Source organism: Toxotes jaculatrix, chromosome 20 (assembly GCF_017976425.1).
Source record: "Toxotes jaculatrix isolate fToxJac2 chromosome 20, fToxJac2.pri, whole genome shotgun sequence".
NCBI lineage: Eukaryota > Metazoa > Chordata > Actinopteri > Toxotidae > Toxotes > Toxotes jaculatrix.
The window spans coordinates 13,460,838-13,483,567 of NC_054413.1; the positions used below are offsets into that span (position 1 = coordinate 13,460,838).

The 22,730-nt window shown below is 40.1% G+C and overlaps 2 protein-coding genes across 2 annotated transcripts; one reads left to right on the forward strand and one right to left on the reverse strand.

Moving 5' to 3' along the window:
• Positions 1–205: 205 nt before the first annotated feature.
• On the reverse strand, positions 206–17,161 carry ipo4 (importin 4). Its single transcript, XM_041065833.1, has 30 exons — positions 16,780–17,161; positions 16,439–16,525; positions 16,197–16,276; positions 16,047–16,088; positions 15,704–15,833; positions 15,394–15,573; positions 15,115–15,180; positions 14,891–14,992; positions 13,181–13,264; positions 12,478–12,633; positions 12,300–12,353; positions 11,945–12,054; positions 11,685–11,793; positions 11,357–11,486; positions 11,051–11,164; positions 10,625–10,738; positions 10,229–10,352; positions 9,952–10,063; positions 9,748–9,872; positions 9,090–9,167; positions 8,797–8,854; positions 7,261–7,366; positions 6,761–6,954; positions 6,609–6,659; positions 4,960–5,085; positions 3,989–4,215; positions 3,746–3,878; positions 3,504–3,608; positions 1,410–1,479; positions 206–1,198 (listed from the first exon to the last, which is right to left on the reverse strand). The coding sequence occupies exons 1-30, from the start codon at positions 16,843–16,845 to the stop codon at positions 1,068–1,070; spliced, it is 3,264 nt and encodes a 1,087-aa protein (XP_040921767.1). The 5' UTR covers positions 16,846–17,161; the 3' UTR covers positions 206–1,067.
• A 2,928-nt stretch (positions 17,162–20,089) lies between these two features.
• nanog (nanog homeobox) lies at positions 20,090–22,323 on the forward strand. The gene is made up of 4 exons (XM_041065850.1): positions 20,090–20,495; positions 20,800–21,176; positions 21,283–21,426; positions 21,729–22,323. Exons 1-4 carry the CDS (start codon positions 20,090–20,092, stop codon positions 22,092–22,094), a joined length of 1,293 nt encoding a protein of 430 aa, XP_040921784.1. The 3' UTR covers positions 22,095–22,323.
• The last annotated feature ends 407 nt before the right edge of the window (positions 22,324–22,730 follow it).

Here is a 22,730-nt window from a genome sequence, read left to right on the forward strand (position 1 = left end):
TAGCCACTGCGGCTAACTCCATAGCTGCTACAAATTGTCCATCTAGTCTTGAGCACATACTAATAAATGTATGTTTTAAGAGACCTCTCTTTCCTCTGTCAGGGGAGAATGGATTGGCACCAGTGCAGATGACGATGGCATTCAACATGGAAAATCAGCAGCCTGACTTCACCGACACCAAGGGACAACGGGAGATCTGAGGAGTTACTACCATCTAAAACAAAGTGCATTTTATTATGAATGCCTGAGCTACCCATCTGGTTACTCATTAAAAAGAGGCTATGGCAAAGAAAAGCTTTTAACTCCCATTTTCATTCCAAAAGGCAAGTTTGCATTTATTTAGAGGATTCAAAGTGTCATCAGTTTCTCTTTCTACAGCAAGGCAAGATTGAATGGCTTAGCATTAACCGCATGACGAAATTTGCCAGCATTGTAGGATTATATTAAATTTTTGTAGCATTTGTAAAAAAAAAAAAATATCTTGCAAGTGTCAAATGCAGGGTAAAGAAAGTACTTAAAAAAGTGACCATCACCTATTAGACCTCAGTATGTCCCGTTAGTCAGTGAGTTCTGAGTAATTCTCACTATTAAATATCTGCCAGAGTCCACAGGAGCTGCGGTGTTGGGCCATTAGAGAAATCTCTTCAGAAGCAGCAGATGAATGTCTGAGTAAGCGATATTACATTTAACAGGAGATCAAACTCATTGCTTCACATTTGGAAGCAAACCCAGACATCTGTCTAAACGGTAGCAAAAAGTGCACAGTCTCAATTCATAGTAGCACTTTACAGGATAACAGAAAATCTAAATCCAATGGTAACAACACAAGATGGTAAACCGTAACTCTTAAAGTAATAAAACTTCAACATAGCATGAACATAAACAAATAAATTAAGAGTTAATACTCAGAACCGGAACTGCTGAAGGAGATAACTAATGGATAGCTGAAATGCTGCACTGAAATTATTTTAGGGAACCATTAAAAATAACAGTCCCATTTTCCACATACAGGTTAAAATGCATTGTTTTGGCTGGCTTTCACATAAGAGCTGAAGGATGTGTGTGGGCTACGAGGCAGAGATGGCCACACTGAGTTTGGCTTGTTGCCCTTCAGCAAGTGAGATCAAAGCTGACTGGAAGTCTGCTGAGTGATGCTGAGCGAATTCTCTCATCAGTATGGCCACAGTGTCCTGGGTTTCTGTGGTGGAAAGACGAAATGAAAGTTTAGGCACTGAAAATAGATTGCGAAAATAGACCAATATTGTAACAACACATTAGAAAACTGAACAGGCTGACTTTGGATGTTCAATGTTCAAACTAAGCAAAGGGGGAAAACGTTGGTACTATATTTACTCTCTTTATCCATAACTTAAGTTTGCCATCCTGATTTTAGCAATGACATCATTCACCTTTATCAACATTCTTGTTGTCCAGGACATGGCTGGAAGCAGCAACTATGGGCCTCATTAGCTTAACAATCTGAAAAGGGAAAAAAATAGATGAAAAAAAGTTTAGTATTGGTGTCCAAGTCCATGGAACAAATGCATGCGTCACACAATATCTGTCATAACATTGCTCTGAAAAAAATGTGTACATCCTCTATCTATTTTAACATGGATTAAAGTAAAAAAAAAATCTTCTGACTGAAATTTTTTTCGCACTACAGCCAAGTCACACGCAGTGTGTGAAACAAGTTCCAGGTTAGGTTACTTGACACCTGCTTAAGAAATACTAATGCACAGGACTTCAGCACCAAATGCAACTATCATGTTTAAATGCTCGACCAACATTATTTTACAGGAGGATTTTAAAAAGCTGTTCTATAGCATCTATTGCATTTTTTTGTTGGCTTTTCAAATTTTTTTGCAAAACGTGCTCATATCTTTCTCTCTAAAATAATCAAGCATCTACATAACTTTTCATTACATGTTATTTTGCTTATTATTTCAAGTAAACCTTTTACATATAAGAAAATAATAAAAAATACATAAACAGCACCAGGATTAAATAACAAAGAGTGCAAATCTCTATGGTACATTTTTTCAGTTTAAGAGCCATTATCTCTTTTTGATGAGCGGCAATACCATGTGTGCAAAGATAGGACGCATGGGACTTTGGCACTGACAGTGCGCACCGGCCTTCAGCGCAGGACTTAATGAGTTCGACCAGTGGTTGGGCAATGGTCAACGACAAATCATGTTCGGCAATAAACGAACATATGCGTACTTTGTGGTTGCAAACACGGTCTGCCATGGATTGTTGCACCTCCGTTGTTATTGTGGCACCTGGCAGTGAGGATGTATTTTTGAGAGCGCAAAGGGCAGCCTTGTGAGACGCATCAGTCTGATGGCGAGTCAGCACTTTTTTGCCATTATTTCCATACATAATTTTTTTTGTGGCATACAACACAAAAACAAGCACCTGGTTGTCTAATCTTCTGGCACCATGAACCATAAGGCTTGCCATTGTCTCCCGTTTCTGTCAGCCACGCCCATCTCCATTTATTTTTTTGTGTTCGGTCAATATCCGATACATCGGAGCAGTTGATCATTATGAGAGAGTCCATGCTAGCTTAACTATCGCGCCACAGCTCCGTGTTTACATTCCACTCTGATATGGGACATGATTATTATTTTTTTCTCCCCGGATCTACATTGATCTCATAAGTTGCCTCTGTGAACTCCAAATGACAGAAATCCGTCGTAGCGACGGAGAACTTTAATCCATGTTTTAATGTCTTCTAAATTGCTTGTTTGACTGTTTGGCATTAGCATCATCAAGACAGTATGCTGTATGATTAATGTGGGAGATTGGTGGAATATACTTTATAAAATCTAACATTTAATAAAAAAATGACTGAAAGATTGGCATGTACTTTGTTTTTCAAAGAGAATCTCACCAAATTGTGGTGATTCTATAATATCTTGGGATATTAAACCTTGCATGCAGAAAGGTATAAGTGTTTACAGAGAAAAAATAATAATTACAATTCAAGATTTGAGACTTGGACAAAGGTTTACCTTCCAGCAAGACAATGACCCTAAACACACTGTTAAAGCTTCACTGGAGTGGTTTAAAGAGAAATATTTAAGTGTCTTGGAAAGGTCTAGTCAAAACCCTTACCTCAATCCAATTGAGAATCTGTAGCAGGGCTTGAAGGCTACTGTAGAAAAAAGTCCTAGTGGCTAGATGTGCTAATCTAAGTGACTGTGTGTCAAATGTATGTATCACAACTTGCAAATTAACTTTCAGGAAAGTGTGTGGCGGCGCAAACATTTTGCTGTGGCACGGTGGCTATACTCCTTAACGAAATTTTGCCTGTACTTCTGTGCAAGTGACAATAAAGTTCCTATCCTATCTTCCAAATCCCAAGAGACTTGCAGCTGTAACTGGAGCAAAGTACTGATTTTTGGGGATGAACACTGATGGACACTGAAGATTCCTTTTGCACCTTCAGAGATGTTAGCGTATTGTATCAGATGAAAATGGACTGTCTACTGTACCAGATCAGGGCTGTGTGTGTAGAGCATAGCCAGGCAGCTGTACACTGTCTTGTTCTCCTCCAAGTCCTCTTTAAGGGGAAGACGAGCGACCAGAGCTGGCACAACCTGTCACAGACCACAGCATGTGATCTGACTGAACAACACACATCTTCTGCTTGTGAAAATGCATTGTCAGCAATATGGATTAGCTGTGGTGGCTAGAATAAAAACATCTTGTCAGGAGAGGTAAACTGTAAATATACCTGCTCCAAAGGGATAGCATCCTTATTGCTTAGGATCATCCTGCAGAGGGCAGCACACAGGTTGTCGATCACCCTGAGATCCGACTCTTTGGCCAGCAGGTTGGAAAACACAGACAACATCATGGGATAGTCTCTGCAACACACTTTGCTAAGGAACATCTATATGTGATATTTGTTCCAAATTACACATTAATGCACAACACTTATTCCAGATAGAAACACACTTTCTCATAAGAAGGATACGATACAACAATCGGTCCAGCTGCCTGGGCCAGACATCCCAGTCCAAAAACGCTATTGTTGCGAACCTCAGGATCACTGTCTTTAATGCCAGCTACCAGCACAGGAAGCAAGCGATTGGACAGACGGCCTGCCACTCCTCTGCCCCCAGATACACTCACAAGGGCCTGAAGGATTTCTCCAATAGTACCCACAGAGAAGGAACGGTCTGCCACTGTGCACGAAGATTTCTTTTGAGCAAGGACAAACAGAGGACAAAGATAAGTCTGATACTGACAAAAACAGGGCACACTGAAGGCATTTTTTCAGAAAGTTATCCTGGCTGTAGTTGAGAAAATAATTAAATGAGAACAAATTCTCAATAGTGGGAAAATTTGGGCAGTTACACATTTTTGTTCTTCCAGCTTTGAGCTTCAGCACATTGAAATTGAAACAAAATAATGGACACTATATTAAAGCACAAAGTCTCAGCTTTAATCTGAGGAGGTCCACATCAGCATAGAAAGAACTGTCTCGAGAGGTATAGCCCTTAAAATGCATAGTGCCTAAATTTTAGGGGCTCAAAGTAATTGGACACATGACTACTAAATGTTTCTTGCAAAGAAATACTGACAGAAGACACACTGAACCAGGATCAGTTCCTTGGCTCCTGTCCTCAAGGTCGATGAGCTGTACAATCTGCTTTCCCTCCGACACAAAGTATTCTTGCGTCGATTAAGGCAATCATATTTTAACATGACCAAATGTCAGTTTTGATGTTTAAGCAGTTAGCACATCATGAAGTCAGAGGTCAGTGTCAAATAAGCATGTCGTTGCAAAGAGTTTGGATTAGTTCACTTCTTGCTGCACTTCATGAGCTATCAGTAGCTGTACTGTCAAGAGCTACAATATAGTAATAGAGAGGTCTGGGAGAATTTTGGAAAAAAAAGGCAGAGTAAATAGGCTTCTGTTCTTGTCAGGCCATCAAGACTCACAGCTTTGCTCATGATGAGAGGAAGCAGGTCATTCAGGAAAGGGGCAAAGCTGTCTGCAGGGACAGAAGAGGCCAACAGGGGAATTCCCTCACCAGCAAACTCCTGGAGCATAGCATCATACTCTGCCTGAAACAGACAGTACATCAACAGAAAGCAAACCAACTTATTGGACAGGGATGTGGACACAGAACTACATGCATGCACACTGCACTTAATTAGGAATACTAGGAATAGGAATAATAGGAATTACTACTCCTATCTTTGTATTATACTAGTTAGGGCTTTCCTTTGCTCTCAAAACAGCCTCAATTCTCTGTGGTGTGGATCCCACAAGATGTTGGACATATTGCTTTGAGATTCTGATTGACTGGCCAGCCTCTGGAAAACCTCTGGAATCTGGCAGTCCTTCATCCACACCTTGACTGACTTAGCTGTGTGGAATGGAGCATTGTCCTGCAGGAAAAACCAATCCTCAGAGTTGGGGAGCATTGAAGCAAGTTTTCTTCCAAGATAACCTTGTACGTGGTTTGATTCATGCATCCTTCGCAAAGACGAATCTGCCTAATTCCAGCTTTGCCCTCCCAGATCATCATCGATCCTCCACCAAATATCACAGTGGGTGTGAGACACTGTGGCTTGTAGGCCTCTCCAGGTCTCCGTCTGACCATTAGATGGCCAGGTGTTGAGCAAACTGGACTCATCAGAGAAGATGACTTTATTCCAATCCTCTATGGTCCAGTCCTTATTGTCTTTTGCAAACCATAACCTGGCTCTTCTTTACTTCTCATTGATGAAGAGCTTTTTTCTAGCTTTAAACGAATTGGGCCCTGCCCCTAGGAGCCTGTGTTGAACTGTTCTCGCCATGCACTTCATCCCAGCTGCCATTTGCCATTCTTTTTGTAGGTCACTTGATGTCATCCTACAGTTGCTGAGTGACATTCGAAAGAGTTCATGGTCATCCCGGTCAATGGAGAGTCGTTTTCGCCCTCTGCCAATGTTGCTATTGTGCCCAATGTCTGCTGCTTGACCTTGTTCTTATGAACCGCTGTCTTAGAAATTTTAAGGATGGAAGCAATCTGATGCTCACAGTATCCCTCTGCCAGTAAAGCCAGAATTGAACCCTTCTTTTCCTCATGCAAAACGCTTTTGTCAATACGCTCAATAGTTATTTTTTTTAATTCCAATTACATTTGAGGTACTACCGGCACTTGTTTTGCCATCCAGCTGCTCCTATTGCAAGAGGATAGTAATGACCACAGCAGTAGTTTTTATACTTTTCCTCATTAAAGCATTTCATTGAGAATCTGTGGAGAGACCTGAACATGGCAGTTCACAGATGTTTCTCATCAAATCGGCACTTGAGAGGATCTGCCAGAAAGAATGGAATAAACCACCCAAACCCAGGTGTTCAAAGCTTGTAGACACGTATCTAACAAAAATCAATGCTGCTCTCACTGCCAACGGTGCTTCTACAAAGTACTGCATTACAGAAAAGAGAGATTTCAGTTTGTGATTGCAACAATTTCTCAAAATGTTTTTACTTTGTTATTATGGGTTATTGAGTGGGAGTGAAGGGGAGTACTTTCTGAAGTCACTGTGTATAAAAAATGATTCAGAAATCTACTCTAACATGTGAGAGGACATTTAACCTGCTGGTCTTCATCGTCAGCTTCATCTCCACCAGCATCCTGACAAGCAGTCTGAACAGACAGAGAGAAAAACAATGCTATGTGAAATTATTTTATCAACCTTACCTTTGGCAAACAATGCCATCTCCCCCATTAGTTTCCCCTCCTCTCACCTTCTTCTTCAGCACATCACGAATGACATAGCTGATTTCCTTAAGGTGTAATGGATTTTTGAAAACTTCCTCCTTGCAGGACTTGATGACATTGTTCATGGTTTCCAGGACGCCCATCACAACCTGGCGCTCATGCTCTGTCCGAACTGTTTCCACGAAACACGGAAGCACCATGTCCAGCAACTTTAGTAGGGCTGAGCAAAGGGCACAAGAATGTGAAGGAATAAAGTTAAAATGAGCTAAAGGCAACTGCATTAATACTTGTTTGACACAGTCTTAAAAAAGTAAGGAAATCTGTAAGTTAGATGGCCTCCACTTTACTGTTTGCAATTATATACTTATAATCTAACAATATACAACTGATTAGAGCCCACTTGTCTCTCCCGTAATGTTGTTCATTAATAATCCCCACTGCAGCAGAAAGCAGCACAGCCCATTTCTATAAAAAACAAAACAAAACAAAAAACAGTAACTTGGAGTTCTTCAGAGGAGAGCTTTACCATGGTGGTTGGCCTCAGTGGGATTCTCCTTCCACACTTTGTGCTGAGCTTGACAAAACTGGCCCATGGCTCCAAATGCTGCCCTGCGGACATCCTCATGGGGAAACTAAGGAGGCAGGAAAGCGAGAGAGCACACAAAAGCACAAAGTTACAGCACAGTGGGTACAGTTGCATAGAATAAACATACACAAACACTCAGGTTAAAGACAGGTTAATCGGGTGATGAGTAGAGAGGTAATCACACAACTGGAGGGAACTCATTCAAGCTCCCAGCTTCGAGTACCTGCCCTTCAGAAGTGTGAGTGAGACACCAAGTACCGACTAAGACCAGAGAAACAAATCTGTAATTAACCCTGACTTCCTGATGGGACAGACAAAGTTTGTCCCGTGGAAAAGTTGGGGCCAGCAATCAAGGAAGGCTGATTAAAGCATTATTAGACATATTATCCATTTTGTCCATTATTATTTCAATTCAATTTTATTTATATAGCGCCTTCCACAATCAAAATTGTCTCAAAGCGCTTTAAAGAGACTCAGAGCCTGACCCCAGAGCAAGCACTTAAGGCAACTGTGGCAAGGAAAAACGCCCTTTTAACAGGAAGAAACCTTGAGCAGAACCTGGGTCATATGGGGGACCCTCCTGCTGATGGCGGGGCTGGGTGAAAGGAGGAAAAGGAGGAAGACAGGACAGCTAGGAATGGAGGAGAGGAGGAGAAGGACATGCAGCATAAAAAATGATACAAACAGGGTTGCCAGTGGACAATGTTAGAGGGCCAGCATTCAGATTAGACCTATAGCAGCATAACTAAAGGATGGTTCAGTTGCCTGAGCCAGCCTTACTATGGGCTTTATCCTTAACTGTAACAGTGTCTATAGAAATAATTGTGACTAATTATAGGTTTAGCCATAATAACTAAAACTGTAACTGCAACTAATTACAAGGGATGGACCAATCCTAACTACTTAAGAGCAGGTGGTGCACACAGCGCATTGCCCAGGGATCAATTCCAGCTCTAAGGTCAGTGTCTCAATTAGTGGAAGTATTCATCTAATGAGCATGAGGAGGAAGAAAACCTACACAAAAAGGTCTCAGCCAAGTCTAATCGGTTTTAAACCCAAGACCATGATACTTTAAGGTGAGAATGCGGACCATTAAACCAGCATGTCGTACCATATCACAAAACAAAACACCAGGTTCTCATTGGATTCAACTGCACTTAAGATTTCTTTTTTTCCATCCAGTAATTTCTCCCAATTAAATAAATTAAATAAATAATATAAAATGTTTTCTTTGGGTAGATTTATCTATCAGCCAGAATTTACAGTGTTTTTAATCTAGATCTGAGTTTGGATATTGACAAAGAATATGCTGTGAGTTTAAAACGTGCAATTATCAATCTGCCTACAGACACTCCCATTTATAAACAGACACAAATAGGTAAAGACACAATGTATACACAAATACAAACAACTAAATGCTCTACGTGGCTGATTAGACGAAGGGGATGACTGGGCCAACCAGCCAGAGTGACTTACATCTCTCATCTCGTAAACCTGCTGGAAGCTAGACTCCAGGAAGGCTTGATAGGCAGCGCTGTCAGGTGCAACCACAGCAAAACAAGTTAAAAATTACAGACTGACATTTAGTTGCAGACATTTGCAGAACATCTGACTGAATAATAAAGTAGAGAAAAACTATTAATCATCACTATCAAAAACTTTGATTTAAATAAATATAGCAATCACATTTGTGAGAGTAAAGTCGTGCTAGAAGAGAAATACAAGAACAGTCAAAAATGCTTCTGTAAAAAATCTGACAAAAATCTAACCCTGTGTTGAAGGCTATCTCTCCCAGTGCATCACAGGCATCCTCCTTTTCATCAATGTAGGCATTCTCAACACTGAATCTGAGAAAGGGATAAATGTAGTATCAGATGGAGTAAGAGGAGTTCTTTGCCCAGTAGGGGTAGTAAATATGCATGTACAGTCCAGACTGTAAGTATTTGGACAGTTAAACACTTTTTTACCCTTTAGAATCTATGCTGCAGCACAATCAAATTAAAATATAGTAGAGGATACTATATTTAAATGCCATGTCTCAGCTTCAATTTGAATAGGTTTACATCATTTTTGAAAGAACTACATGTGAGACACAACCGTGTGAAAGTCAAGGTCCCAGATACAAATCTAGAGGGGCTGACTGTCACTCCTCCACTATAGTGGTCAAGTGGTCTAAGACACATGCCCTGTGACGGCAAGGTCCCCTGGTCAAATCCAACTTGGGAAGCTCTGTGATTTCTGTCTCTCTCTATTGTCTGTTGTGAAATCTGTTCACGCACATCATAACTCTAGTGCTTTAAAAGTTGTTTAATCCATCTATGCCAAAACAATGTACTAGCAGCTATATTTTTATGTGAAACTGAATGTGCTGAAGCACAGAGTGTACAGCCTGGACTGTAGATGTCTGTACATATGTGTGACTCCCACCCTGCAACATCATGGACATCCGTTTCAGCTTCATCTTCCAGAAAATCATCTACATCTTTTTCTTCCTCTCTGTCGTCCTCATCATCATCCAGCAAGACAAACGTCTTGTCCTCCTCAAGGTGTGCCTGAAGAGAGACGGCGATGAAAATTAAAAACTTTTAGTTCCTTACAGCGCTTTGAGGGTGTTGCATGTGTATTTTATACCGTGATGCCTTCATTAGACTTGAGGGCAAGCATCATGACTGTTGTAATGGCAGTGAGATGAGGAGTCAGGCAGTCAGGGCTGACTGTGGATACAGCTGAATATAGACTGTACCTAACAGAGGGGCAGACAGAGGTGAAGGAAAAGTTACAGAAAAATAAGGATATTTGGAGTGGATTTATGCAAGTCTATAGTATTATTTCTGAAACAAAACTAATAAAACAAAACAAAACACGACCTACTGACAAGAGTATGTATCTTCAGATCAAAGTTACATACGTGCAGCGTCTCAGGTCAGGGTCGTCTATGGTGTCAGTAAGGTTGAGGCCCAGCTGAACACATTCTGCAGCAAGAGGACTGAAAACATCTTTGCCAATGGTGCGGGCAAGCACAGAGAGGGTATCTGACGGCAACAACAAATCATGATCAACCTATTCATTTATGCTGTTGAGGTTGTTGTTGAGACAGATGCAGTAACTCATATTCTTAAGTACAAACTGAAAGAGAAACTAAAGAATTTTTGTGGCTAAATGGATAGTAGATAGATATACTTTGTTGATCGCCTAAGGAAAATTGTTAAAATACCACAAAGGGTAAGTCTTAAAATGTTTTTGTTTTAAATATACCAATATCACAGCTTTTTCCTTCAGATGCAAATCTTTATGGATTACCTACCCAAGGACTGAGTTTGTAGAGACCTCATTTCTTCTGTGGTAGTGGTCAGGAAGCCCTTAAGGCTTTCAATAACTGGGGGGAAGAAGGGAACCAGCAGCTCTTTGGCAGCATTGGCTGTTAAGACAGTGGTACACAACAGGCCTTGGGTCTCTTCACATTCATAACAGTTTTTTCAAGCTCTTGACATAGTGGACCAAGTGTTTGTAGGCTGAAATTACATCAACAGCCCAACTTGATGGTTTCATTAACTACCATCCCTTCAGCCAAAAACACACACGGTCAGGACCTGGCACTTCTGTGGGCAACGCTGTATTATGTTCACTATGAAAATCCTCAGTGGTTGAATTAGAAAGAGAACTAAACATTGCCAAGTGAGATGTTAGGTGTCTTAGCATTGTTGTCTTGTGCAGGTCCTTGGAGTCTTACCTATGGCACCTATTGCAGACACAGCAAGCTCTTTTATCTTGAGGTTTTCATTGTTGTTAAGGGCAGACAACATAGTCTCCATCAGTGTGGGCAGGTAGGGCTCAATATCTGATCCTATTCAGAGAAAAAAAGGAAAGAGCAGATCAAGCATGTAGTTCTGTAGATTATTTGATTAGTTTATTGGAAAGTTTGGGTTTTTTAAATTAATGTCAGGAGAGCCTGTTAGAGTTTCATGATGTTTTGTGTGGTGGGCAGGGTGTGCATGTTCTACAACGTCAGTCATTTATAAACCTTGTTTTAGAATACCTAGGTTCTCCATGAAGTTCTCTAGGGCGTAAAAGGCCTTGGTGACGTGGCGGACCTTGGCCCGGTTCAAGGACGAAAGGTATCCCAATAGTAAAGGCATCAACTCAGAACAGTACTTGCTCACTTCGGGCTAGAAAGCAGGAGTGGAAGAGTGAACAACAGAAAACAGAGAAATTCAAAGTATTCAACGCTAATTACAATCATTCTTTTATTCTGTAAAACTAGATATGTAGGGGTGCACCTTCTTACTTTAAAAGTAATAAAATGTAACCAAAAAAACAGCATATGTGCTGTTAAATATGTTGTTGTGATGTGTGTCCTGACTCACCTGCAAATGTTCAGAGAACTGTCCCAGAGCAAAAAGGCCAGCACAGCGCACCACTTGATTACTGTCAGAAAGACTTTGGCACACTGTCTGCAGCACTGATGACAGCATCCTAACATAGATACAGACACACTGGTTAATATGCTAATATCTTAGTGATAGTTATTACTTAGCCAACAGAGCATCCCTCACAGAGAATGTGTGTACTCAGAAAAAAATGAATAATCAAGACATTCAATATTTTTTTTTTCAGCTGAACATACTTGGTCCGTATGTAGTCAGCACATCCTTCAGCCAGCACAGCAAGACACAAGAGACCCCCTTTCCTCTGATAGGGGTTTTCACTAGCAAGGCAGGCTTGAGTGAAGGGCATCTAAAAAGCAAGACACAACATAGTGTATTGTCAAACGGCAGGTATGTCAGTGTGGGTTCTCAATTAATCTCAAGTTACTACATTAAATTATCGTTTTAATGTTAACACTGAATCAAATGACAATATAATGCCACATATAATGCCACAGAATCCAAAAACTGAAAAAGGAATTATGCTTTGGTATGTGTTCACTTTAATGCAGCAGATCACATTACTGTTCGGATCCATCCATCTAATTCACTCACTAGCTGCTGAAACAGTTTCTCCGGAGGCATATGGAGTGCCATAGTGTCGATAATCTGGAGATAGAGACACAATTGAACAAGTTCGGTCTTACTTGGAACTGCACACTGCAACATTTTGTCACAAAACAGCGCACAGCAGAGGAATACACTGTACATCAATTAAAAAACTTCTCCCCACCTGTGCAGCACAATGTTTGGGATTGTCATCGTCTGTGCCATCTCCAATGTCATCCTCGTTGTCGTCTGGGTCCTGCTCACCAGGAGGGGGAGCTGCAACAAGTACAGGGAAAATGGCCTGCAGGATGGGGTTCAGCAGCTTCTGCTTCAGCACAGTCTATGAAGTAGAATAAAAGGCAAGTATTTGGTTTTCCATTTAGCGAATATAATGTAAAATACTAAGCCAAGCACTGGTCTAGATAGTTGACAGTGCATGTAGCGAGTCAGAAAAGTCAAGTATAAATCTTGTCTCTCATTTCTTTGCATGCAATCAAAACAAACTCACTTTGTACAGAAATATAAAAATCCAAGACTGAATATTTTTGTTTCCAATGAATTCTGCCTCATTTAGGTTAATAAATTGTGTGGTCTATTGCTTTTACATTACCTGGACCTCTGAAAGCAATACTTCACCAATGAAAAACTGAGTATAAACTAGTAGTTAGTAAATCAAATAATTAGTAAATGCCATGGGAAATGTACATTCCTACAATTGTAAATCTACTATCTCTTTTGAAGAATAATAGATCCTAGAAGGAAAGAAGTGCACCATGATTACAGATGTTCCAGATACTTGTTGTTTTCTTCTTGATTCTTATTACTCCTAACAAACTGAAGGACAGACACAGGCCATTTATTTATAGTAGCTGACAGTGTGGCTTTACCTTGCTCTTCAACTTGATGAGGAAGGCAATGCAAGAGAGAGCTTTCACCCGCACAGAGCCACTCAGCGCAGTATCACTGCCCACCTGATACAAACAAGTGTGTTGTTAGAGCTCCCATGTATGGCCCACTAAGCTTCAGATAACGTGTCATTTCAAAATTTAAACTGAAATTCACAAGACAAAACTGGAAAGGAGAGGCAAAATACAGACATTCAGCACCTACCTCTAGGGGTGTGCCCGATTCATCGATTCATAGATTAATCGTGACGCGACACTTGACGATTCAGAATCGATTCATAAATGTTCAAAAATCTTTTCTTTTAATAACGGAAGGAAAGTGCAGCGGTCGGAATGAAAAAAAAGTTGCGCGTGCCCCCCGGACATATTATAGGGCCCTATGATTTCCGCGATCACTGAATCGCGGAATTGGCCGACTAAAACGGAATCTCTCGCGGAATATCGCGGAATTTGACATAATTTGAGTGCAATGCTGTTTTCGCGTGGAAGAGGAGCGTGTGTCTGGGGAAAACTGCACGGAGGGAAGCAAATCTGGGTGGCACAACAAGCCCCTTACACAGACTAAGCCCCTCCCCCTTCAAAACAATGCAAGCATGGCGAGGCGGCTACCTACGGCTCTGTGTTCGTCGGCGAAAAAACAGCTAAACTCGACGCGAACTGCTCGGCTCTGTACTGAGGGGTTAGCGTCGAGTGTTGCATATTCTGTCAACACTCCGTTGACTGGAAACGTAAGAATACGCGCAGTGACCATATAGTGTCCAAAATCCATATGAGAAACAATCTGGCTGACATGCACATACAATAAGATTTAAAAGGATTACTTTCTGGACATGTAAATCAAGATATCAAATTGTAATAGAAGTGGAAATATTGTCAATTTCCTTTCCCTATTTTTTCTTTTATTTTTTAACATATTTTTTAAATTTACATGTTCATAATAAAATAATCAAATCAGAATCATGTCAGTACAGCCACACAATATACATTTATTTTAGTATTACAACTAGTATTTAGTATTACTATTATTGTTATTGTTAACATCATGTATGTTGTCTACATCAATAAATGAAACAGACATTTAGAAGTACATGTGCAAGCTAATGTTTTTTTCTTTTATCAGAGGAGTTGAAAACTAATACTTTTTTGTGGATGTTGTCTTCATTGATAGATGCAACTACTCAACAGTTAATTTAATTTGTGTACATTTTAGTCATTTACATTAAAAACACTGTTTTTGGGTAGATTCCCCAAAACTATAATGGAAAAAACATAATTCCCAAAAATTTAAATGGAAAAAACTGAAAAAATAAAACTGAATTCATAGGGCCCTAATTTTAGGAGATGGACCTCAGTCCAAGAGATGGCGGCGTGTAATGTGTCACAGCGTGCAGTTCACACGTCAGGTTTAAAAGCGACAGTGTGGAGACGTTTTGTTTAAAAGAAGTTTTATATTTTCTAAATGCTTGGAAATTGCTAAAATTAATAATAAAGAAAAGATAGAGCTAAACATGTTTTACTTCACTGAATGGATATTTAAAAATATATACATTATTTTACAAGTAACTACAGAGTGAGAAAAGAAACATTCTATGTGGGAAAAAAATCGATAATCTGTGAATCGTCGAATCGTAGCACTGTGAATTGGAATCGAATCGAATCGTGAGGTGACTTAGATGGCACACCCCTACCTACCTCCAAGCAGAAGTGGACAATGTCAGCAATATGAGGGACAATGATGGACACCTCACTCTCCATGAGCTCATTAAACACCTCCATGGCCTCACTGGCTTGGTCCTGTTCAGTCAGAGATAAAGCCAATAAATGAACAGGTTTGATTTGTCCATACCCTTACATACACTTGACCGACAGCAGAAATAGCAACATTTGTCAGATGTCTTTAACATATCACAATGTACCTGATCTGCCTTGATGAGGTGTTTGAGAGCAACAATGAGACTTGGGATGATAGCACGCATCTGGTTCTGTAGAGCAGCAAAATGTCACTTCCAACATTAAAAAGTGTCTTCTAAATGTTAAAAAATAGATACAGTTAAGAGCTCAGACTATGGTTTGTTAACTAACTTAATCATATATCATATAACAAAAGGAAATGCCCCATCTGTGTTTGAATGCCTATATACTCTTTGAAACTGTACTTGCAAGATATCGAAGAAAAAACAATAACACTATCTCACCATCTCCTCTGAGCCAGTGTATGCAGTTATGGCTGTGAGGGTGAGGATGCAGTAGTACAGAGCTTTTGGGTTGTTGTGGTCCTGCAGTACAGTACTAAACAGCTGCAATAGCTGGCAGTAGTGAGGCTTGAAAGGCTCGGGGTTGGACTCTATCACCTTATTTAGCAGCAGGAAGCCAACCTGGCGAGACAAAAAATTGAAGGATGTTATTAACAAAGACCATCTAATACAAAATAACAGGAGTCTGAATTATTTAAAAACACCTCTAAACACCTTATCTAACTTCCTGGCTGTTTTATGAGTCCTGTACCTGTCTGTCATGAGGGTTGCTGCTTTTGGTGGACTGATTGAGTAGCTGTAGGAGGGCAGGCCAACGGTCCGGTGTCTCATGTTTAACCATCACTGCGCACACCTGGGAGAGGGAGTGCTGCACTGTGTGCCTGTGGAATAAAGATACATTGGAAAGACTCCAGGCTAATTCATTCATGACATTTACTTACTGCAACATTTGTTTATGTAATATGGACATAAATGGTGTCAGTGGCATTGAAGTCATCTGTGTATCTTTATCTGTGTCAATGTAATTTAAAATTAATAAAATCAAGGGAATTTAAGACAAAGTAAATTATTACTGTGTAGACTGGATATCTTACTCTGTTTCCTGCATGAAGGCCTGCAACACCACCAACTTAAGGCTGTATCAGCAAAGAAAACATTATGATTACAACTCATTTTCAACTATAACAACTGAGTGCAATTTTGGAAATAGTGTGAAATTCTTCACTGAAAATTTATGAACAGGCCTCTCTCTGTCACTGGGGTTAATATTCTTCCAGTGTTTCTTCACTCTCAACCTCAGCATCACTGCAGCTGACTGACGAACCTAAGGGGTAAAACGGGGAAAATATTCCAGGTAGTTTACATACATGAAAGCACACAGGGGCAAGAACTGACACCCATCATTCACATTCTCTCTTTTCCTCATTCACGCACTCATCCTGGCAATGATACTATAGGACAGAAAATTATCTCATAGGCTCAGTACCTGAGGGTTTTGGGAGCCACTCACGACAGCACACAGGGCTTGTACAATGGCCGGATCTTTGAAAGCCTGTTTCAACTGGGCTGTGGCCTAAAAGGGCAACAGTACATATTAGAGACCAAAAGACTCACATCCGAAGCCCTGATTTCTCTTTTCTAAATGAAAAGACAAACTGACAATTGGCAACTGGTGCTAAATATAATGACCAATGTTTTGACAGTTTGCTAGTCTTACGTTACCAGACGTTAGTTAGCTTAATTTGATAAGCCTTAGCTTTAACCGTTATTTTTCATTTGTCGTCTAACAAACTAATGCTAATGAAAAAAAGATATTTGTGGCATCACCTGATGAATAATTGCATTGTCAGGCTGTGTCAGCTGTAAAAGAATTTGCTCGAGTTCCGCTGTCATCTCGTTAGTTCAGAGTTATCACCTTCTTTTAATCTGCTGTAACTTTTAACGTTAATATTTCTCATAAACTTGGACAGACTAACTGTTCTCTCGCGGTGGCTACCAGCTAAGTCCCTGGTACCTGTCAAACATGTAAACAATGCCTCTGTGGGTGGGATCTAACGCTACGCTACCGATTTTGCTGTGATAATTCACTTTAAAATTGTCGGATATGTATGGAGTTGTTACGTCGAAGAAGCGAGAATTAACAGATCCGAGCTCGGTCTAATCCGTTAGTGGTTTCACTGCCAACACGCGGAACAGAACCGGCCACGAGCTACTTGTGAACGGAGTTAAAGGGACCTACAGCCATCAGTGTTTCAGTCTGATGGAAACAAACAGCGCCTGCAATTGGACAGGAGGGCACGGTACAACCACCAACACGTTCTTCTACTAATTATTCTTCTTATCACAGCAGGATCTACTTTCAATTAGTATATCATTTAATAAATAAATAAATAAATTCTATTAAACAATCCTGTATTTACTAAGAAATCTGTTACCTGTCTAGTCTCTTTCACCCTTTGTTGCAAACTTTCTTCATTAAATTTTACACTGTGCATTAATATGTTCAGCCCTTACTGTTCTCATCCTACTTTTTCTGACAGAGTTTGTTCAGAGAGGGTTTTATCACATTTTCTGCAAATTCCTTAGCCTTTAATCCCACATGTGAGGGTTACAAACAAAGTTCTACATTTATATTCAACCACTAAATTTGGTGCTCTTCCGTACTACCGGTGTCCACTAAATCATCACACTGGATGCTTCAAAGTCTATTATAGTATGTTTATCATTGACATCACAACATTGTGGTGGTGTTGTACAGGACTAGGAGGGGGCAGAACGTTAGAAACACATCTGAATGTAATGTGGTCCAGTACAACACCACTGCTCACTATAACCTCAATGCGACTATAAATGAATTAACACTTCTATGATAGTGTAAAAAAGCATGAAAATTATAGATGAAAATCATAGAAAAGTAGACATTATGGCAGAACAGTTGTAGTGCGTTAAATTGTACAGGTATTCCTAATAATGTCACCAACCTGAGTATAAAAATATGACTAAATAAGACAGTTCTACATAATAAGTTTTAATTTTGACACTTACATTTAACCAAAGTTACTTCTATACTTTTAATTTAGTCAAATTTTGAATGTAAGACTTTTACTACTTGTAATCAAGTATTTTTCCATTGTGCAATTGCTACTAACTTGACCTGAATAAAACTTTTTCTACCACTGATCTGAATGTCATTTAAATAAAAACACTATTTCTGAGTATCCCGCAGTGAAGAAAAGCATTTAAATCAGTGAAATTATTTAATGCAGTCTCAGTAAGGGAAAGGTGGCACTCCATGATCTGTGTTGAGAAGGCAGCCACAAGAGATAATTTGCAGACTTTTAAGACAACAAAGAGAGACTGATGGCCTCACACTTAACAAAAACACACCCATAACTGAAAACAGATCTTCAGTGACTAATCTGCAGTGACTGTGGGAGAAGGGAATGCCAAGATAACCTTCTGTTCTATGTAAGTATTTTAAGTTTCATGCAGTGTCAATACAAAACAAAAGCAATATACATAAAAGAATACATGTATAATGTTACTGAAATGACGCAAATGTGCACTGCACACCTGTTCACCCACCCTCCATACACCCTAAACCATCAGCCCCCTCCTGTATGGCTTTGCTCGTACAAGATCACGCAAACACACCCTGTCAGACCACAGATCAGTAGAAATGCTAATGTGTCCAGAAGACTCACTGTTCTCACATCATTTCACCTATAACTGAATCGTTAACATATCAAAACAGGCAAGAAGGAGGAACACAAACAACTATATGGATGCTAACAAATAGGCTAATCTAAATCATCTTTGTGAAAAGGACTGAAAATGTGGGAAAAAAAGCCTCGACCTGTCCAACATAATAGGGGGTTGTTGGGAGCTGCAGTCTGTTTCTTTGTACATTTAAGTGCAAAATGCTGAAGTTAAACAGTTTGACATACTTGTGTTAATCACATTAGAGGCAAAATATATCCACATAGGCAGCACTTTCAAACAATCTGTCAATTGCCTTTTACGAAGTGGTTCCACTGATTTAGATTTAGATTTGTATTTACTGTATTTACTCTATTGATCTACAACTTAATCTTATGAAAACATAATTAATCATGGCACTGGGGGACACAAAAAGGGTTAAACTTTATCCAATATGTCATCCTTGAAAAGGAGATTTTAATCTCAATGAGACTTCACCTGGTTAAATAAAGGATATAATAATAAATAACAGCCATATTTCAATGCCACTCCCATTTTACTCACATAAGAAATCTAACAGTAAATCCCAATAATCAGTAGGCCTGAGTATATCATATCATTATGTTTAATGTACAAAGGCTGATTTCAATGGGGTACTGAGAGGGTTATGTAAAATTGTTTGGTACACAAAAATATTTCCCTGCTTAGGTAGATCTATATGCACTTGGGGAGGTAAACTTATTTTGACTCACCCAAAGGCCCTTGCAAGCTGAGCAATACTCATATTAACAAACATAGTTACATTTAACGACTGCAAAACAGTTGTCAACGCAGTAATTCTGGGGCTTTTGGGGCCACTGGGGGTCTGGGGAACCTGGAGTAGATGTGCTTTGCTTATTTGTTAGTCCAGTATTGCTAAAAATAATTCAAGTCCACCTGTGTTACATTATCCTTTGTCTTTCTGTGGTACTGAGACAAAAAGAAGATTTTTATTAAGAATTAATTCTAGATATTCAGTGTTCCTATATATATAACTTGAATATTTTGGATTTTGGTTCACGACAGTGATGGGGTTGTGGTTGGCAATTAGTAACTTTTTTTCCTAATTTTTTTTTTTTTTTTTGTCTCCAAGCGTGAAACATAATTTGAAAGCAAAGCTTTACTCAAGTGGCCAATAAAATGGACTTACTGCCGTCCTTAGAGATTGGCTCAAATCAAAACACCCACCTACATTCCTGCCCACACCCACACGCATCTCTATAAACAGGCTCTGGGAGGCTGTGCGCAATTTTTGAACTTAATTGGCTTGCGTTGAGTTGCTCCTTAGGTCATACTGGTTTGTCCTGCTTGAATTCTTCTTCTTCTTCTTGCGGTTGTATTTTTGCATTTTTGTTTTGTTTTTTTTTTTTTATACATTTTTATCGCGACGCCCAAAACCATGGCAGACTGGAAGGCACAGATAAGTTACAACTACAACCCCTCTTACCATGCCTATGCCTACAGCCTCGTGTACCAACCTGGGCCTGAGCAAAACCACGGGAACCTGACCTGTTGGGGCGAGGCCGGAGTCACGGACTTGAGCAACTATAGCACCGGGTTCCCACAGGCCTACTACGCCACCACCGCCAGGACCCAAGAAGAGTCTCCGCCTGGCAGTCCGGAACAGCATGCCGTGGAAGGTCAACATCATGGCCAGGGTTCCGGCGTTGTGTACCTCGGTGATACACAGACAGGCCGTCTGCTCTTGACCAGACCACACCGGGCTGCCTACGACGCACGGGAAAATGGGGTTAGGCGGACCGGGAGCGATTCAACTAGTGACTCGGAGGCGCACACCTCACCAGGTATGTATTCTGACCCACTCTGGCATTTTCCCAAAGAGCTAATAATTCCCGATAAAGTCGGTGAACCACTGTGGCCACTTAGAAACCTTTAGCATTACATGTAACTTAATGTAAGGCGTTCTGTCTCCTCTTTTTTTATTTGTAAAAAGTAAAAATTATTTTTTCAATGTACCGTAGTGGTGACTGTCTATCCTCAGTTTATCTTGACAACTGAAAAATACGCTTTTACAAATAATTGTTCTGATCTACCTTGGCCATACAGACTTGTGCTCACGCTGGTCACTGTTTGCTGCCCCTCACTTAGATTCATGGAGCTCTAGCAGCAGTAGCAGCAGCAGAGAAGGAAGTCTGCCCCAGGCAAACCCTTCTACATGGGCAAAGAAAGATCTTGACGAAGAAGCAAGCAGCAGAAGCCCTATAGCCAGCAAGGATGTTTCCTGCTCTCTTATGGAGGAGCCACAGACCTTTGTGGTTACAGGGAACAAGAGCAACAATATCACCTCTCTACATGTACCTAATAAGCCAAGCTCTACTGCTGCAAATAACCCTAAAGGAAAGGTCCGGGCAGCTTTCTCAGAGAGTCAGATGAATACTCTTGTACAGCGCTTCAGTGTTCAGAGGTACCTCACCCCTGCTGAAATGAAGAACCTGGCAGACCTAACAGGGCTGACATACAAACAGGTGAGGGATTTTGGAGGGAGTTTTGTTAGATCACAAGCACAACAAAATTCATGTACATTTTTGGATCAGCTGGGATCTCCTTCACTTGGCTTCATCTTGTTTGTAGGTGAAGACCTGGTTTCAGAACCGAAGGATGAAGCTAAGGAGGCATCAGAAAGATACCAGCTGGGTGTCTGAGCGCTATACCATCAACAAGGACAGCCCAGTTCATGGAACCATATACACCAATATTCCTGCACAAATCCCATCTGTAAGTAGTGCCCATTATTTGTAGTAATTTGTTAGTATGCATACATATGCAATTTATATTTTCCATCATGATGATGAATCTTAAGAATAGAAATTTAAGTAATTCTAAACAAGAGCTCTGCATTTTACTGGTAAGAGAAACAGTGGCTTGGGCATAAAGCACGAAATCTTTAATGGAAGCATCACCATTGCCTGGTTATGGTCTTAAAGCTGAGACAAAACACAAACAATATGATTCGATATGGGAAAGTACATAGATTTGATATTATTACTCAAGTATAATATAAGTGTTTTGTCTTTCAGTATAAGGGAGAGGCCCAGCCCCAGCTCAAAGAACATTACAACCAACACATGATGGAGGCAGCCTTTAAGAAGACTGCTCCACAGAACCTGGGCTTCTATCTGGCTGCGATGGGCAGTGCTGCTGGATCTGCTAGCTACCCATCCTGGTCCTCTCCCTCATCCCAGACTGCAATCCCCAACAGGCCCCAGGCAACTGGCTGGTCCATGCCCCCTGGTGTCGGCCATTATGAACAGAACCCTAATGTATTCAGCTCATCCACTGCAAATAACACCAGGCACAATCTCATCTTTGAAACCAAAGATGAGGAGCCTGTCAACAACCAAAGCTCATTAAACACAGCTATAGTACCTAACGCCAGCCAATAGTCAGTGTTTTAGCTGATAGCATATGAGCTTTGTTGTAAATGTTACCGAACAGCCATGTTTATATTATTCTCTTCAAGTTTCCTGACTGTAATATGTAATTAGCTGAGTTCATTTTTGACAGGCCGTGTACATATGCCTTGTTCATACTCGAAAGTATTTTACCTTTTTTTTTTTTTTTATCCTGAAGTTTTATTTTTATACGCAACTATTTAATGTATGTTGGTGTGTTCTTTGCTCTTGGTGATACTAGATAGGTCCACGTCAGATGTATTCTTGTATTACATTGGGGGGTTTTTTTCAAACCATTTTAAAGCAAAGTACTGATACAGATCTGATGTGCACACATTTCAAAACTTTTTTTTGTAAAAATACAGGTTCAATTTGGCAACCTGAAATATTGTCTTTATTTCATTGTGAGTTTGATAATATGGTAACTTATTTTAACACATTTTCTCATTTGTGATTGAATAAATAGGGTAGATGTGATGTGACAGTAGCCATTAGCATAACTGGAAACAGCAGCTGATCACTGATATCACTGATGTGGCCAAAAATAAAAGTGAAAACTCCTTTGTATTCTAGCTATTCTAAAGAACTAGAAGTGTAGCATTTTTAGCTGACATAATCTGAGCTGGT

Coding starts and splice junctions, on each gene's coding strand:
- ipo4 (XM_041065833.1), bottom strand. CDS start 16,845: ATGACAGCGGAACTCGAGCAAATTCTTTTACAGCTGACACAGCCTGAC. Junction 14,993..15,114: donor ACCTCATCAAGGCAGATCAG/GTACATTGTGAT, acceptor CTGACTGAACAG/GACCAAGCCAGTGAGGCCAT. Junction 6,955..7,260: donor CACTGAGGCCAACCACCATG/GTAAAGCTCTCC, acceptor CCCTTTGCTCAG/CCCTACTAAAGTTGCTGGAC.
- nanog (XM_041065850.1), top strand. CDS start 20,090: ATGGCAGACTGGAAGGCACAGATAAGTTACAACTACAACCCCTCTTAC. Junction 21,177..21,282: donor CAGGGCTGACATACAAACAG/GTGAGGGATTTT, acceptor TCTTGTTTGTAG/GTGAAGACCTGGTTTCAGAA. Junction 21,427..21,728: donor TTCCTGCACAAATCCCATCT/GTAAGTAGTGCC, acceptor TTTGTCTTTCAG/TATAAGGGAGAGGCCCAGCC.